Source organism: Dreissena polymorpha, chromosome 2 (genome assembly GCF_020536995.1).
Source record: "Dreissena polymorpha isolate Duluth1 chromosome 2, UMN_Dpol_1.0, whole genome shotgun sequence".
Taxonomy (NCBI): domain Eukaryota; kingdom Metazoa; phylum Mollusca; class Bivalvia; order Myida; family Dreissenidae; genus Dreissena; species Dreissena polymorpha.
This window is the reverse complement of record NC_068356.1, coordinates 64,231,053-64,250,553: the sequence shown is the minus strand read 5'-3', so window position 1 is coordinate 64,250,553 and position 19,501 is coordinate 64,231,053. Positions and strand designations below refer to the sequence as shown.

General features: G+C 33.8%; 2 protein-coding genes across 3 annotated transcripts in view; both read left to right on the top strand.

Moving 5' to 3' along the window:
- LOC127867342 (uncharacterized) overlaps positions 1–19,501 on the top strand; it is a 442,512-nt gene that overhangs the window by 307,745 nt on the left and 115,266 nt on the right. The window lies entirely within an intron of this gene.
- On the top strand, positions 13,910–17,772 carry LOC127867341 (neural cell adhesion molecule 1-like). The gene is made up of 6 exons (XM_052408430.1): positions 13,910–14,087; positions 14,257–14,538; positions 15,623–15,760; positions 16,767–16,922; positions 17,020–17,053; positions 17,342–17,772. The coding sequence occupies exons 1-6, from the start codon at positions 14,030–14,032 to the stop codon at positions 17,421–17,423; spliced, it is 750 nt and encodes a 249-aa protein (XP_052264390.1). The 5' UTR covers positions 13,910–14,029; the 3' UTR covers positions 17,424–17,772.

The following is a 19,501-nucleotide window of genomic DNA, read 5'->3' as shown; positions in this document are numbered from 1 at the left end:
TAAAAGTTAATAAAAACCTTTTTGAGAACTTGAATCCCGAAATTACGAAACATTTGATTTAGTATGTTCTAAAATCTGGGTTCTTGTTACAGTCCGACATAAAATCTAATTGCTGTATAATTATGTTGTTTTGTATTTCCAAATAATAAATTTAGCAGAAAAGATGATTATTAACAATATACAAAATCTTATAGAATCGTTTACAAATATGTATCCACATGAAATGGTTTATCCGGATTGTGAATTTTTTTTTCTTGAGACAATGAACGTATGATCACTTTTATGTTTTTGTTATGATGGTTCAATCTGTTTATCTTACTCTATCTAGTATATTTATAAAGTAACATACGCTGAATATCATTTTTATTAAAGCGTATACCTCACGTTCTGTATCTGCAAAAGGATTAAATGGGATTAATTGAGCAGTATCTATGTATACCAAACAAAAGGCCAACAGATGTTTGATATGAGTGTCATGGGGGTTTTTCTTCTTGTTGTATAGGTTCTGTATGTGGGCAATCAAGGATAACTGTAACACATGGAGATCACTTTATTCATCAACTTCATAAAGTGTTATGAAGGATAGTGGTCATGGTATGTTCGCTCAGGCGTTACAGGCTGATCACAATGGGATTAGTACTGGGGAATGATGATTTGTTAAATTGATCTTAAGCCTTGATCGACCGACTATAAAAACACTGTAACTGTAAATGTTACACTATGACATACTCCCCTGCTTTAAAACAAAAGGCTCCTGACTTTTTCTTAATATATAATTATGTGATTTAATAATGTTAATGAAAAATTATTTCATTATTTACAATGTACATCAGGCAAATATAATAATCATTATTTTAAAACCAAATGAACATATCGTAAGGGCTACACCAACTGAGTAATCCCATCTTAGATAAACAGTTTACAGCAACGTACTACAATATATAATACTGTTTCAAATGTACCAGCAATTTACTTAATTGTTTCAATTAAGTACCACAACAACGACATCACTATAGTAACATAAACCTCTTCATGAAAGCTGTACATTAGAGTTTTAAATATCTCATATTCTACAGAAGTCATAATAAATAACTTCAATAAAAGCATGCTATAAAGAAGCTGTAGTAAGCAGTACTAAGTATGCAAAACTGCTAATAATCAACTATAACAACAAAAACTGAAAATACGTTTTTGTTTGGTCATTATTCATAATCATGAGACATGATACATGTTGATATTTCAATATAAAAGGTGATGTATATTTTGGCAACAACTTTAAGAATACTATTAATTAAAACACACACACACACTTAGAAATGTACTTGTAAATACATGTATAATGCATGCAATTTACTGTCGTGTCAACAGTAATATACCTCCTAATTCCTAATATAGGAAATGCACAAAATGGATTCATGCAAATAAAATATGAAAGCAACTTAATTCTATTGCATTATGAAAACTTGACATTATGTTCCATATAGAAAAACAATTGAAGCAACAATCAAAGCTGGCAATACAAAAACACATTCTAATTTAAATAAAATGAATAGAAAATCGTTTATAATGGTTTATGTAATTTCTAATTACAACCTATGAAATAACAACAGAATGCTATATCATCTAAGTATCATAGCGTCTAATATTTGTTTCTATCAACGTATCATACAATTACATAATGTATCACATGTAAAAACAAAACCAAAATCAATCATTGCAAAACAGATCATTACAAATGAAATTACATTGTAATATATATCAAGCTTGGAGCATTTACAACATATCGTCATCTTAAATAAGTAACAACATGCACCAACTTTTGAGGCAATAATAGGTATCAACTAAATATGCTAATTAAAGTTACTCAATAGTTGCTAAATATCACTCAAACAATTTCATCACAATACATTGAACTCGTGACACAATTTAAGCACACAATTTCAATTCACTATATTTCAGATCAAACCGATTAAAACACTCATTTCATTTAAAACACTTCAAGTTCATATCATAAAATAAAATTTCAGTATTTCACTTTTCACTCTCAACGTTAGTCTCTAACTTCAGCAGTTACTTCTCCACATGACAGACACAACTCAAAATTTCACCACTAATCACTGTTAGGTAGTATTACTTCAAATCCTGCGAAGTCACCATCCGTACCTATCGGGTGCTTTCTTCTTTCTCCTTCCTCGACGAGGTTGAGGTTGAGGGTCACTGTTATCGCTGATAGGACTCCGCGGAACGGATGAAGACAAATCTTCTTCCTGATCAGATTGAACAGGATCCTGGTCCTGATTGCCATCACACTCTTCAGAGTTGTCACTCAAGATTTCATCATCTGAGGACTCTAGCCAGGGTTGATCGATTTCAACAGCCACAGGGAGGGACATGAAAGGAAGTAGCATGTTTCTATGTAGTAACTTCGGCCGGGCCTTTGCAACACCTTCAGCTTCAACTTCGAATACAGGAACATCTGGATTGGGCTGAGATTTAACGTGGTAAATGTTTTCCTCCCAAATGTCGGAAAGTTTATGTTTCTCCTTAAAACCGACTTTCCTCACCAGGACTTTGTCGCCAGGATGAATGTTGTTGTGCCGGACGTTACGGTCGTAATAGTACTTGTAGCGTCGGCTGCTTTTCGTGGCTTCTTCAGATGCCCGTTTGTATGCGAAGCGAAGTCTTTCACGCAGTTTTTCTATATACTCGGAGTGACTTTTGGAGTCATTTATGTCTGGTAATCCGAGAAAAGCGTCTATCGCTAAACGAGGGTGTCTCCCGAACATTAAGTAGAACGGCGAGACATTGGTGCTTTGGTGAACGGCAGCATTGTAGCTATGTGTCATCGTTGACACGTGGTCCTTCCAGCTCTTTTTCTTGTATTCTGGTAGAGTGCCTAACATGTTAAGCAACGTCTGGTTGAACCTTTCTGTGGTTCCGTTACCCATCGGGTGATACGGGGTGGTGCGACTTTTCTGGATGCCGGTAATCTTGCATAAATTACTTATAACTTTAGATTCGAAATTTTGACCACGATCACTGTGTAAGCGTGCAGGAAAACCATAGTGAATAAAAAAATGTTCAAATAAAGCTTTGGCTGTTGTTGTTGCCTTTTGGTTTCTGGTTGGGATGGCCTGAGCATAGCGGGTGAAATGGTCTGTTATGACCAAGACGTTCTCGTAACCACCAGTTGATTTCTCCAAGGACAGATAGTCGATGCACACCAGTTCCATAGGGTAGGACGATGAAATCGACACTAATTCGGCTGCTTTCGACGGCGCTGTCTTACGACGAATGCATCTTCCACAGTTTTGAACGCTGTTGCGAATGTAGGTGTTGATCCCTGGCCAAAGAAACGTCGCTTGATGAGTGAAGACGTTCTTTCGCGTCCTTGGTGCCCAAAATCATTATGGTAGGCTTGGAAAATGATGTGTCGGAGATTCACAGGCACAACCAGTTGTTGACAGACGTCGCCGTTGACTACTCCTCGATGAAACAGAAGACCATCTTGTAGGGTAAGCTTACTCTTTAGAGAGAAGTAACGTCTCATCTGCTGCTTTGGATTAACCAGAGGTGCCTTGCCAATACAGTAGTCAATGGTTGCGACGATATCTGTATCTTGTTGTTGTGCAACAATCCAATCTTGTTGGGAAAGAGAAGTACTTTGTAAGAAGGGTTCCGGAATGGTTTCTGCCTCATTCAACAGCGATGTACTATCCGGCCTGTCTGGTTCCTGTAACACCAAAGTGCATACTATAGGAGCTATAGGTTCCTCGTCGCTTTTATCTTGGATTGCTTTCAGAATGTCTGGAAAACACAGCACTTGTTCTTCACCCTCTTGGAACATGAACTTTCGAGAAAGACCGTCAGCGTCAGCGTTGAGTTTCCCGCTTCTGTAACGTATTCGGCAATTGTAATTCGCAAGTGCAGCCATCCAGCGGTGACCTGTGGCGTCGAGTTTGGCGTTAGTTAAAAAATAGACTAGCGGGTTGTTGTCAGTGACTACGTCGAATGTGTTCCCATAGAGGTAATCGTGGAACTTATCGACGATAGCCCACTTCAATGCCAGGTACTCAAGCTTATGAGCCGGGTAGTTCCGCTCCGATGGTTTAAGACTTCGACTGGCGTATGCTACGACTCTATCTTTTCCGTCATGTTCCTGGTACAAGACTGCACCTAAGCCAGTACCGCAAGCATCGGTGTGCAGCTTGAACGGCTTAGTGAAGTCAGCATACGCCAGGAGGTGGTTATCTTTGCCATCGGGTGGAGTTATAAGCGCTGTGATCAACTTATCAAATGCAGTTTGTTCCTTATCTTCCCATACGAACGGAGGTTTCCTTGTCTTAGTCGGTGTGTTCTTGCCTTTCTTCTTGGTGCTGGAACCTACTAGGAGATCATTGAGTGGTCTGGCAATACTGGCATAGCCTTTTATAAATCGGCGGTAGTAACCCGTAAATCCCAAAAAGGCACGAACTTCCTTCACAGACTTAGGAACTGGCCAATCTTTCACTGCCTTTATCTTCTCGGGATCTGTCTCAATGCCGTTGTTAGATACCACGTGTCCGAGATAGGTAATTCTTGATTGGAAGAATTCGCATTTAGAGGCTTTTAACTTGAGATCATGGGTTTCTAACTTGGTGAAGACGGCATCTAAGCGTTGGAGATGCTCCTCAAACGTCTTGGAGAATATGACCACGTCATCGAAGTAGATAAGGCAGTCCCTCAAGTTAAGTTCTCCCATACACCTTTCCATGACTCTCTGAAACGTGGCTGGAGCAACTGAAAAAATGAAGTGGTTAAAAACTTTAACCCAATTTAATTGATCCTGTTTGAACGCCAACTAGTAAAATTATACATATTATTTGTAACGAGAAGTAAACAGTTCTCAAACAATATAGTTTGCCATAGACTACGTGAATTTAATGTCCCAACGACATATGTGCACTGCATTATTTCAAATAAATATTCCCACAGGTCAAACTCTTACAAACAAAAGACTTAATCTTTGTATATTTTGAGACTCTTGTGACCTCGATCACTGTTGATAACAAGAAAATTACGGTAAACAATAATTACACATAGTTTGGCGAGAAAACTTTGTTTAAAAACTAATGTATAATGTTTGAAACTAACCGTTCTGACAAACAAAACTGGTCAGTGGTCACCCTATTTCGATCAATTTTAAGACTCCAGTAGTGTCTTCCACCCTGGTTAAGATACACATTTCTGAAAACAAGTGTTTTTCCACGTAGACCGACCTCTTTTATGTTAAAGGATTTAGTGATGTCTATCACATATACTAGATGACATGCCGTGTAATGTATATTTGTTCACATATATGGTTTCTGGTGTTAAATCGGGTGTTCTATAAAGTTATGTTTTAATGCTCATTTCTGACGTTTTGATATAATATTTGCAGAAAACTAGAAGTTGACTTTCTGTTCATTGTAAACTTATACGCTTGTGTTGTTTTTCTTTCATTGTCTTAACAGCCTATTTTGACGAATGTTGCTTGTTAAATCTCATTTTTGTATGCATGAACATTATTATATTTACAGGACATTAACATTGTGTGCGTGTCTATTTTCAGTTTAAGCTTTTCCGATAGAACGGGGAAATCGAAAATGAAACCAATGACTGCAAATATGGTAAAAGTATAATCTATAAACAAAACGTTAACCTGGCTTAATCATACGTGCACCACAGAATGCAGAATTGGTCGTCCTAATTATCTTTTGAAAACAGTTTTTACGACATCAATTACGAGTTGCATATATCTCAATCATCCATAGCCGTTAAATGAACACAAAGAACACATGTCCTGATAATGATTATCGCAACTTAAATCAAGTAAATTTGTATCGTATGCTGGTAGTCGACAAGGCGATTTCATTTAAAGCAGCGGAAGCTCAAACATTTTAATAATGCATCGAATTAGTGATATATATATATATATATATATATATATATATATATATATATATATATATATATATATATATATATATAGTTATATAAGTAAAATGTAATAATCCAGATTGTGAATATTATATAATAAAAGTAAAAACACGTGTCTGGGATTTTAAATATATATTGATTTAGCCAACGCGTTTCGCATAGCTCATCAGGGCATAATACAATATATTACAACGTCAAAATGTCATGGAGATAACGTCATATCAATTATGACGTCATAACGTCAATAAATATTAAATGAAATTTAATTTGGGTTTAAATACATGTATAAAATGTTGTTCTTTTGCTAACCTAGCTGAAATATTGTTCGAAAATAGCTTATAAAATGGAAATATTTTAAATTTTGGTTCATTATGTGAACATTCATCTAAATGTTTACTTAAAGGCATCTGTCTTGTTGACAAATGCGAGACCCCTCAACAAGACAGATGCCTTTAAGTAAACATTTAGATGAATGTTCACATAATGAACCAAAATTTAAAATATTTCCATTTTATAAGCTATTTTCGAACAATATTTCAGCTAGGTTAGCAAAAGAACAACATTTTATACATGTATTTAAACCCAAATTAAATTTCATTTAATATTTATTGACGTTATGACGTCATAATTGATATGACGTTATCTCCATGACATTTTGACGTTGTAATATATTGTATTATGCCCTGATGAGCTATGCGAAACGCGTTGGCTAAATCAATATATATTTAAAATCCCAGACACGTGTTTTTACTTTTATTATATATATATATATATATATATATATATATATATATATATATATATATATATATATATATATATATATATATATATATATATATATATATATATATATATGTATCGATTTCAGATCATGATATTTGGTGTGTTTGCCTGTTTCATCGGACTGATACCACGTACGAGTCAAAAAAATTGTTATATCACTTTCGCTTCCTTGATAAAACAATCATTATAACTTCATACAATGTGCGTAACGTTTTCATGTCTACATTATATATTTATTTCTTTTGTCAACCTCCGTTACAATTTAGTACAATTTAAACGGTAAAAAATGTTGTATGATAACCGTAGGTAAATACACTTCAACACAATAAACTACCCAATTTTTATATATAAATGATATCGATACTGACTTCACCTTCTTGTATTTCAGTTAACTCTGCAATACGTATCGAAACTTTGCCAGAACAAAGAGGAGAAGAACGCCTGGGGTGTTTTGCAAACACAAGTTTCCGATTTGATTTTACTAATGAAAGAAACTACACTATTAAGATTGGATCATGCCCGACTCCACCAACATCAGAGTGCATGCTGTTTAATCAAACATTTACCAATAAGTATGATATATCGTCTACGACAGACGGTGGTGTGTTAACCATAAGGAATTGTAACAAGAACGATTTCGGAACATATACATGTGTCAATAAATTGGATGAGTCACAAAGAAACAGTCGCAACCTAGTGTGCACAGCAACCAGCGGGGGTCTTTCAAATACTGGAACATATTTAATAATGGTTTTCAGTATTTTGTGCAAATGCATCGAGTTAAAAAAATAAAATTTTAAAGTAAGATTGAGAAAGTTACCTCTATATATTGAAAGGGCCTTTTCACAGATTTTGGCATGTATTGAAGTTTGTCATTAAATGCTTTATATGGATAAATGTAAACATTGGATCTAAAATGCTCCAGTAAAATAACACGAATACAAGTAAAGAAAGAAAAAAAAGGAACCATCAACTGGGCTCGAACCACTGACCCGTGAAGTAAATGGAGTAAAAGTGTATCGCTTAGACCACTCGGCCATACGTCCTAACACCTTGATTGATGTATGTTAATACTTTATATAAGCAATCCTAGTAGTATCACAAAATGTAACGACAACAACAAAACTCTCCAAATTATTCAATCGTTTCGCGTTGCAGCGCTTTATAATTTTCAGGTTTTTAAATCGTCAAAATATGCATATAACTGATATAGAGCATGGTAAATGTTCAGTATTGCTGTTTCCTCATACATATCATAACTACAACGAAAATTTGCGAATAAAAAACAATTTTTTTAAATTTTGTCAATTTACCAAAGCGTGGAGAGGCCCCTTTAACATGAGAGTTAGACAAATACTCTTCTCGTCCATTGTACAATACGATCCAAATATTGAAACGATTATATGTAGGAAACTTTCTCGTTAATCATTTAAAATTTATATATCGCCATTTACTGTAACGCCTTAAAGAGACTTTAACGGCACATTTATTTTTAAACGTATTTGTACATTAGAATGTATAAGAAATATAATAAAAATATATTATATGTTTAACAAAACTTAATTTAGTATAAAAAAATCGTTACTTTTACATAACAAATCTGAATTTTAATTGTACAACGGTCTTATTAATGCTTGTGATTATGACAATCGCATGCACACAGACACATCAACTATATCACAGAGAATAGAGCGCGTACGGAAAGCTACTATGACGGGTACAATCCGCCTTACCTCGTCGTGAAGAGTGCATCATGAGTCGTAAAGAATATGTTTCAAACGACTAACCGTCACGAAACACGAAAGACAATTTTTTTTGTATTAATCATCGTACAATGTGTCTTATTGATTTTCCGTATGTTGCACAGTGTATGTGATGTAGTGGTTTTACCCGGTTAGCTATTCGTGGGTTTTACAACAACAGCCGCATTTACTAGCAACGACACTAAATATAATACTCACGTGACATCGACTTGAATCCTCGTCAGGATGGCACCCAACGTCGGCTCATTGGGTACACTCGTCGGCTACACGCGTTGGCTCGTCGGGAACACTCGTCGGCTACACGCGTCGGCTCGTCGGCTACGGCTCGTTCACGTCACGGAATGGCACTTTACGTGTGGGAATGGCCTTCCAGGGAAATACGTGTAATTGACACAATCACAGGCAAACACTTACAACTCACAGACTCACATACACAGTCACATACTCACTTATATCTTCTGGGAATGGCCCTCCAAGGAAATACGTATTTCTGATGTCAAAACTGACCACGTCCCAGAAGGTCACATGATGAAGGTAGTCTAATATAGTGAAGATTCTCTTAAACAACAAGGCCCATATCTGCTTTACTGGGCATGGAGCATCGTGTAGTGACACTCTATCAAAATTCTTAAAGCCGTGTTCTTGGGAATACAATTAATAATGTCTGAGTTGAAAAGTTATGTATCGCTTATTTAACATGTTACATTATTAAAACTCTTAAGTCACTTCTTTTCGATATAGGGTATTTGACATCATGTGGTCCTCTTCCAAATTTGTTCAAATAAAACGTTTGGAGCCAAAGTAAGCTCCGCCCCAGGCTTCGCATTCAGCGTATAAACTAACAGGCCAGAGTCATACATATTTGATTTGCTTCATTTTATATTTATCCTTTCCGACAGTGTTTAAGTCTAACACCTTAGGGGTCAGCGCTGTGTTCGTTATGTTTCTAAGATTGTTTGTAGAACTCTGAAGTCTATGTTGTTCGTGGATAAACGAAGTGAATACGCTTAAAAAAGGTGTCATCAAATAATTAAAATATCCGAATTTAAGAGCGAAGTTTCTCGCATTGAAATGTAAACTTGAACACCTCAAAATGAAACAATGATGATTCAATGTTATAATGTACGTTTTGCACAGCCTCCTTATTGCGCAAACGCCTTATGATATATGTGATGTAATACTATTTAGGGAGTCATATAGAGAAGGATTACATATTGAACTATGCTTTAGGACAGTGTCGAAATAAGGCACTGCAACAGTAATATTTATATGATATTTAAATTTTTTAAGCGTTCATAAAAATAACGATACAACTTTTATGGATAACAAACTTAACTACAAATCCTCATGGCTTGTTACCAAAATATCAACGAAATTAGAGTTGTATACTATTGCAAATACTGTTAGATTGTACAGTCGAAAACTAATTTAAGTATCGTAGACATGCAAACTGTTCGGAAATCCCCACGTGTATGTACACATTAGTTCATACAACACATAGACAAAATATTTCGTTCTGCAACATTTACGAATGCACACATTTGTATCGGCTTAGCGCTCATGTTATAAATTTCACGTAAGTAAAAGAACAGTGTTTAAATGGTTCCATTTTACATTTAAATTTTGTAACAATTGTCCATTTGCGAAATCTTTTGAAAACAATGCTGTACCATTTTATCGGAATAATCGATTTTGTTAACGTCATTTTAAGAATTTGTATTTCTATTAGTTCAGACAATTTTTTTTTCTATTGTGGAAGACTATGTTTTCTTGTTTCATTTTTTAAATCATGCATAGAACAGTTTCTTATAAACGTCATTTCTACTTTCCGTGTTATAGCATTTCCATGTCAATATGATGTTGTGAGACACAATTATTAGTATTTGATATTGATATGCACACTGGCTATGTCAGCTTTGTAAAATGTTTTGTAACTTTTGACCACCAATATCAATACGTACACAATAAAAGACAGAACATACATTGCGGAAATGCGTTTATCGTGTTTATATTATTTATAGAGTATGTTTTGCCCTGCTAAGTATAGGCTACTGGCCGATAAACGACTATTATTGGTTAATAAGAATGTATATCCTGATAAAAATTCTGGACTTTCATTATGTTAATGAAGTTCAACAAAAATATCATTATTAATTCCACTTATTTTCAGAAATATTTGTAATTTGTCAATGGGTAGCAAAGTTAACGTACATTATATTTGACTGTCATGAAAATTAATGGGGTCAAATTGTTTTTATTTTGCGTATGATGAACATCTTAACAAATCACGGGTGTGTACATTATTTACATATGCAGCAGAATTCAATTCGTCATAAATTCTATCTATTCTATCAGTAATGTTAATAATCAAGTTGCGGTAAATAATTTCAAGTTGTTAAGAAAACATTTGATGTAATCCACAACATGCGCTACGTTAACCTTAAAGTTCATTTCTAATATCAAACATTTTAGCATGACTTATGTAAACACTTAACAAACTTTTTCACAACATACAGCTGTCTTAAGGAAACATAAGCACGTTGACGGGGTCACGTGTTACAGTGTTAAGAAGAACATGGTTTCCTTTCGAAAGAAAAACTTTAAACACTTGAAACGCTTTCAATAGTAATTGTTCAAACATGCACTTAAACAAATACGTACCGGTCGTGTAAAAGAAATTTGCTCTGTATATAATGCTTAATCGAACTTTCCTGTATAGAACTGATGTTGGAAATATAAGGTTACATTTGTGTTATCAAACTTATCACTTATCGCAGAAACAGTTACACAAACAGTTACATTATAAACCATGATTGGGATATCACTGACTGTTAATCATGCGTTGGCAAGTGTTTGTTTCGGTTACTTTTATGGTAAGTGCACGTTATTGTGTGTGCTCATTACAAAGACTCTGAAAATTATTGAATTGAATGCAAAGCATAATTGCATAAAAACCTAGGCGACATATAGAAAGTGAAGCTCTGATTACGCTGCCGCTTGACTTGATGTAAATTGATTTTGCTTATTTCTACCACCCATTTATCAGTATTCTGATCGAACTTAGATCGAAATTTGACCAAGATAACAATGTATGTAATGCAATATTTTGATCAAATTAGAAATGGTTCAATTAAATCAGTTTCATAATTATTTGCTTTATACAATGTCCGATCTCAAGTTACAATTTTTTTACGTTTGCAAGGTACAACTTTATTTACGTTGCATCATACTTGTTCATGTATAAAAAGTTTGAATGAACAAAATTCATTTTGCAGGGCATTGGACAACGTTTGCAATGTTTTTGATTGGCGCTCAACTGAATATGGAAATAATTTGTAATAAGAATAGTGCAACAGTGTATTTTGAAGATGCAAACAATAAACTAGTTCAAGTGAATCGCAACGCGTCATCATGTATTATAAACGGCATGCAAAATATGCCAAATTTGCAGTGCGGATGCAACATTGACTCTCGTGCAGCTTGCAATATGTCTTCGAAGGAAAAGGAACATGGCTGTCATAAATTGAGATGCTATGGTTATAAAGGATTTATCAGTTATAGTGAATACGTTGAAGTGTGTTTCTCAGGTATCATTCACTCATTTATATAAAGTCTTTCCGACTTTGATTTTCTTCAAGTTCCTCAAGTTGCATACTAAAATGGATATATTTTATAACAGCCTGTGTCTCCATAGCACTAATAGATAACAACAGCATGGCAATATTACAAACTGCAAATAGTAACATTTCAAATAAAATTAGTTAAAATACTTTCTGCTGTGAACTTGTTCACTTCCCATTGACTGTCATTTGTAGATAACGAGCCCTTAACAATTGGTGAAAAATCAAGATATCACATAATGCTTTGATAAATAGTGTATATCGTACATTAACAAGTGATGATGCTTGCATAATTATTATTAGAAAACTGTTTTGTCCAAATACCGTTAAAACTTGATTCGCTGGTTGTCACTGATTTATGGATGCACCAATATCACGAAATCGATAATATTTATATGCTGAAACAAAGAGTCCGTGATCTCAACATTCAATCTTGGTTTAAAACAGTTAACATGTACTTGTATTGTATAGATAATTAACACATAGAATTGCATTGAGTAGATTCCGATTGTGTTCGCACCAGTAAGACTTAGAAAGAGGAAGATTTTACTATATAAACGTCAATGATCGTCAGTTTAGAGTGTGTACTATGTATGGTATGATTGATTGTGTATTTCAGTTTCTATGTGTTTGTCAAATTTACAGAGATCTGAGGTAAAACAAAACATAAGGGTGTCATTTAATACATTGAATAATTTCGAAAAAAATGTCTGTCAAACGTATCAGCAAACTATCGAACGTTATCTATTTCGCAATGTTAAAACAAAAAGATATCATTTATTCTTCTGTTGCTTCCATGCTATTTACATTTCCTTAACGTTATATATAATTGTTTTGTCAATGTTTTCGTATTTGTTTAGCTTGTTATGTTTATTTTTATAATCTTTCGACATTATTTGTATTCTTTAATTTATTTGCCCATACTGGTGGAATAATAATAATCAACATTACATACACTCATTCTCTGTATAGCCGAACTTCATCTCACGGTTTATATATATTTATTATATGATGTGTTTTGCCAAAAGCATGTATTGCTGATTATGCAAATACTCAAATAATAATTCATTATTTTTCATATTATTGTCGGTATGTAATATATATATATATATATATATATATATATATATATATATATATATATATATAAATTAAGATTCTTGCCTAAAATGTAAACTGAACGCTTATATCCCAGTAATCGGGGGGGGGGATAATGTGGAAGACAGCTGTAAATGAATCTAGTATCTATAAATTCATTAATGTAACAAGATGTTTTATTTGACGAATTGGAAACTTAAATTCATGAAATATTCGTGGTTTACTTTCTGTTTCTACCTTGCAGTCGATCAAACTTCCCACACGATGTTTTCAACCGTTAAGTGTGCCAATGTCCATAGAACCCCGGAAGTCGTATTTTGGACAGAAGCTGATACAATTTTAAGCAGCAATTATGACGAAATACGGATGATTAAACTTGATCAATTTAATATAAGTATAATTACCGAATTGTTCAAACAAGAAGAAAACCGATCAATTGTTGTGTGCAAATTAGAAGAAAATAAGAATACAGAGTGGAGAATCTCACTGATATGTAAGCATACGCGTTTGTTAGTTGTTTCCGTTTCATTTTCAACTGAATGCATTAATTAAAACACATTAATTTGCATAACATTGAGATAATATTTGATAATGTGTGACTTGTTTTCAGTACTTTGGACACAATGTGTCGAAGAAAAGTTAAACAAACCTCCATCATCATCAACATATCACACGTGTCAAACAACCAAAGGTAATCCAGTGATATCCCGACAATTGGAAGAGTATACCGATCCTAAATGCCCTTCAGTTAGAATACACTCCAATGTGAACGTTACGCTTTGCGATGCTGTCAATAAAGATGATATGGGGGCAAGAAAATTTGTAAACGATAAGGTCAGGTCATTCAAATTAGAGGTTATCAGTGAGTATGTTTGCTTGTTCTGAGTAATAAAAGTCTTAATAACATATGTATACTAACCGAATTATTAAATGAAAGTTTATGTATTCGTTTACGTGAAAACTAAGACGATCGGACCACTTTTCAAAAACAAACAATGTACGGTTGGATAAACGATATATTATATTTACAGCTCCAGCAATTGTGCGAGAATTTTATATAGATGAATTCAGAGACCAAGTAAATATTTTACTGAATGAAGCAAAAAAAGTTACGTTCATATGTGAAGGGAACGGCAACCCTCCTCCAACAGTGACACTTGTGTCAAAATCGTCCTTTTTTAACACTAGCCCTTCCCATTTGCAATACACAATGGAGCATACCTCACGTCAGGATACCGGCGAGTATCTATGTATTGCTTCTAATGGACTTGGTAACGATAGCAAATCAATTTATGTGGATATCATTATTACAGGTAAATATAAATAGTTGGTACTATGTAAGCCTTTATGTGATTATAAGACCCATTAACAAGCAATAATGATATTACACGCAATACACATATTCACAATACATACATAAAGTGCAACAACCGAAATTCGCTACTAAAAACATTGCAAGTGTTGAATGTATTCAAACGAAGCGTACTATAATTTTAAATGGCTTATAGAAAATTATAAACTAAACTACACTGACCTCAACTCTAATACTAAAAATTTACAGAGTTTCTGCACGTTTTTAAAATATCTGTTTAAGAGATCGAAATGTGTTGCTTTTTTCGGTTTGGGAATATTACACAATAAGTATTAAAGGGAATCTTATAAAAGCTTAGATAATGATTAGACACTTCAGAGTACAAATATCATAACACTTTCCTAATAAGTACGAGTTTGTTTTTATATTCTAAAATTGATATAAACAATGTACCCTTTTCCCATACTCGGAAGCTTCAGACTCAACTTTTGTGGCAAAACCATACTTGTTTGCATCTGACACAGCAACAGTAATTATTGTTTTGTCTTCATTTTTTGCCTGCGCACTATAAACGGTTCTCCGTTGTAAAGACAATGTTGATGCGAATTACACTATACCCTCACCATTAGGTAGGTTTAATAATATTTAATGTTTTTTGTGTATCTCAACATGTTACCAACAGAAGAAGGGTCATCGATAATAACCATAATTGTGCGGTTGGTGAAGCAAAATATTATTTTTACATATATAGGAAACGTATTCAAATTCTACATAGAATACTTTGGAGACAATGCGAACATCGGCATGTATGAAATAAGATTTGACGGCATTGGCATGCCTCCGCATACATTAAATTAAATCTTATGATATTACCTAAACAAATAGTATATGCTTTCAAATGCTGCATCCATACGGATTTTTTATGTAGATCGTTTTCCTAAACAAAAAAAATCGTCATTTTGTTTGGCATACAAATGATCAGTTGTACATGTGTCGATATGCGAAATCCACCCCCCAGAAATGACATGTTTAAACAAACCTTGTATTCATATGCAATCGAAGTATCACTCTTTATTTTAATCTAGATCCACATACTGATGGATTTTCCTGGATCAACATTTGCATATACGCTGCGTGTTTGATAATCATTATTGTCCTCGCAGTGAGTTTGTGCAAAAGCCGTTTCAGCAATAGGATCTACTCGAGATCGCCAAAAGTTAAAAGTGAGTTTTAAACAAAAATTTCTATGACAAGAGTTTAAAAAAAAATCGTGCTTGCTCTGTATTTTGGTGTCTTGCCAACTTAATTTCGTTTTGTGTCTCGCTATCTGTTAATTGATGTCTTTTCATAAATAGGAGCATATGCTTCAATACGTTGTCTTCTGTACCAATGTGGGTGAAGTTTAACTTTGTGTATAGTTGAATAAAGTAACTGGTGTACATAAATCTTTATATCAGATTTAAACATTTGTTTAAAAGTTGTGTATTGTGTTTGTATATTTTACGGGATCTTTTCACGGTTTGGTAAATTGAAAAAATTGAAAAAAGTTGTTTCAGATTCGCAAATTTTCGGTTTAGTTATGATCTTTGTGAGGAAACAGTATTACTGAACATTTGCCATGGTCTAATATAGCCATTATATGCATCTTTTGACGATTTAAAAACCAAAAATTTATAAAGCGTTGCAACGCGAAACGATTGAATAATTTGGAGAGTTGTGTTGTTGTCGTTTAAAATTTGTGAAACTACGAAGATTGCTTATATAAGGTATAAAATACGCATCTAATGTATGCTTGGCAGGATAGCTCAGTTGGCTAATACATTTTTACTTTAAGATTTCGGGGGTCACTGGTTCGAGCACTGCTGCGGGCTATTTTTGTTACCTTTTTTAAAATTTTATTTTTGATTTTTAACTGGAGCTTTTAAAATTTAATGTTTACATTTATCAATAAAAAGCATTTAATGACAAACTTCAAAACATGCCAAAATCTGTGAAAAGGCCACTTTAACATTTATGCCGAGTAAGCTTTAAAGAGGTTGTATTGATACGGAATATATATTGAGTTTCACAAGCAATACCTATTAAATGAGCAAAACACTTTCAAGAACGAACTCCCTACCAGCGTTGCTACTGCCTGTGTGATGTGGGTACGTTTAAAATGCAATTCGTTTCAATTAAAAGAAACAGCAAAACTTGCACATTTGTTTTTGTGTGTTAACTATCTTGCAGCAAGTCATACAGTTTCACTGGAAATGGTTACCCAATCCCACATAGAACCAAATAATATTAATGAGCTTACAATGCTAGAAACTCCGTCCACCGACAGCGTCCATTTTTACGAAACCATTCCGCCGTCCCCTATTGCCGACGTGTCATTTGATACAGGTATGTAGGTTATTTTAAATAAATAATATTTTAACCAAAAACGAATGTGTTTTAAAGTATGTTTCAATGTGTACATACTTGTTATTTTATTTTGTAGTTTCTGGCGGTGTGGACACTATCGTAATTCATACGTAAGTTATGGTCATAATACCATTTGTTATACCATATTTTTTGCCTGTTTGATACTTAGTTTTATAACGTATAACTTTGACATTTTCAGATACCTTGGTGATATCTATTAGATTTATTTTAACTTTTAATCACCCACTTAAATTATCTATTATTCACACATACTCACACACTTAAACGCAATCACAAACTGACAGACTCAATCACTCACTACTCGCTGGTTTACTCACTCTATAACATCCTTTACCTCAAAAAACACATTTGTTAATCTATGTTGATGATTTTTGTAGAATGGATCCAACAGAGCCTGGCCGTTATGAAAGTCTTGGTCAACGAGACTTTTCGCTGTACAATACTATAGATTTGAACTAGGAATGTTTATCTTTTATTCAACATGCAACACACTACATAGTTTGTATAAAATTGCAAATGGACGGAAATTGCTCGCACATCCAAGTGTACTTCACGGCATACCCTAGAGGTATTTTGTCCTTCCGAAGAACTTGTGTTTCTTTCATTAAACATGAAAACACATTATATTGTTTGTATGAAATTGCAAATACGCGGAAATTACTATCACATCAAATGAGACATTCAAGGCATAGCCATAGGTATTTTGACATTCCAAAGAATTTTTGTTTCAAATGAGTTAGTAATGTACTATATAGTTGTATATGTGTTAATAATGATGAAATATTTGTTGATAACTTATGTTGAAGACTTAAAGGGATCTTTTCACGCTTTGGTAAATTGACAAAATTGAAAAAAGTTGTTTCAGATTCGCAATTTTTCGTTTTAGTTATGATATTTGTGAGGAAACAGTAATACTGAACATTTACCATGGTCTAATATAGCCATTATATGCATCTTTTGACGATTTTAAAACCTAAAAATTATAAAGCGTTGCAACGCGAAACGATTGAATAATTTGGAGAGTTCTGTTTTTGTCGTTAAATTTTGTGAAACTACGAAGATTGCTTATATAAGGTATAAAATACTTCAAGTATATGTACTCGGCGGAATAGCTCAGTAGGCTAAAGCGTTTTTACATCAGGACTCTGGCAGGACTCCAGGGGTCACTGGTTCGAAACCTGGTCCGGGCAATGTTCTTTTCCTTTTTTTAATTTTATTCTTGATTTTTTACTGGAGCTTTTACGATCCAATGTTTACCTTTATCGATATAAAGCATTTAATGAATAAGTTAAAAAATGCCAAAATCTGTGAAAAGGCCCCTTTAACAAAGTAATGTTTGTATTTGATAAGATGCCTTGTATGTTTAAAACTCTGTTTTACTTGTATAAAACACTATAACGTACTGGTGTTGATTTTCTATGCATGACGCATGGCAACACGGAAATAAAATTGACCACACAGTGGATGAAAGTGAAACGACCTTCCGGATTCAGACCGTGTGTGTCGGAAGAACATCAACTTTATTCCAACTTTAAATCGCTTTTGTCTTATTGTTTTGAGTAGACACGATTCACTTTTATCAGGTTCGGATCGGAATGCTGCCCATTATGAAGTCCTAAATCAAACAAACATGAGTTCTTATTGAACCACCAAACTACTTGGAAATTAAATAGAAATAGCGAAACAATAAAGTGATTTATCATTAAACAAAGCTATCATGTCAATGTATAGACATAAACAAATATATCAATATCATTAGGTGCAAAAAACTTGTCAGCTAATCTTATATTTTAGGCAAATTACCAATAGCCTAGATACAAAGCAATAACTATACTTTGACATTTACCATAAATCATATTTAAAGCTGGGGTTATATGCAATGAGTGAATACGGAATATTGAAAACTTGATATTTTGCATAAGCTCTTTTGATATTATAATACAAATCCATTTTACAATTGATTATATTGACCGACAGTTTTACTACATTACAAAAAGGTGCATGGCATAACAAACATATGAATACAACTTAATACGGTGAATTAATAGGCTACGCATAATATTTTCGTCACAATCGGCTCGGGGCGCTAATTTGTCTGTGCTGCATTTTCTGAAATTCGTCTTCAATGTATAATTTTTCTTGCCTATATTGTGATATTGTTACATATGTTTGTCAATATATTACAACTTAAAAGCGAGTATGCACGATGTTTATATGTGTTAAATTGAAATATATTGATACAAATATGTTACAATAACACAAAATAGGCAAGCAAAATATACTTTGAAGACGAATTTTATGAAATGAATCAACGACAAATTAGCGCACCGAGCCGATTGCGACGAAGATATTTCGTACATATTTTCCTACAATAACCGAAACATTCGTCTTTCTATTAAGATCGTAGTTCGTGTTCGCGCGTCGTATGAATAGATATCGTTGCAGGAAATTAAAATGATCCGTACAACTAAATTTAGATTCACATCGTACATGCATGATATACATGCTGGCGAATTTTACTGTACAGACATTTTTGA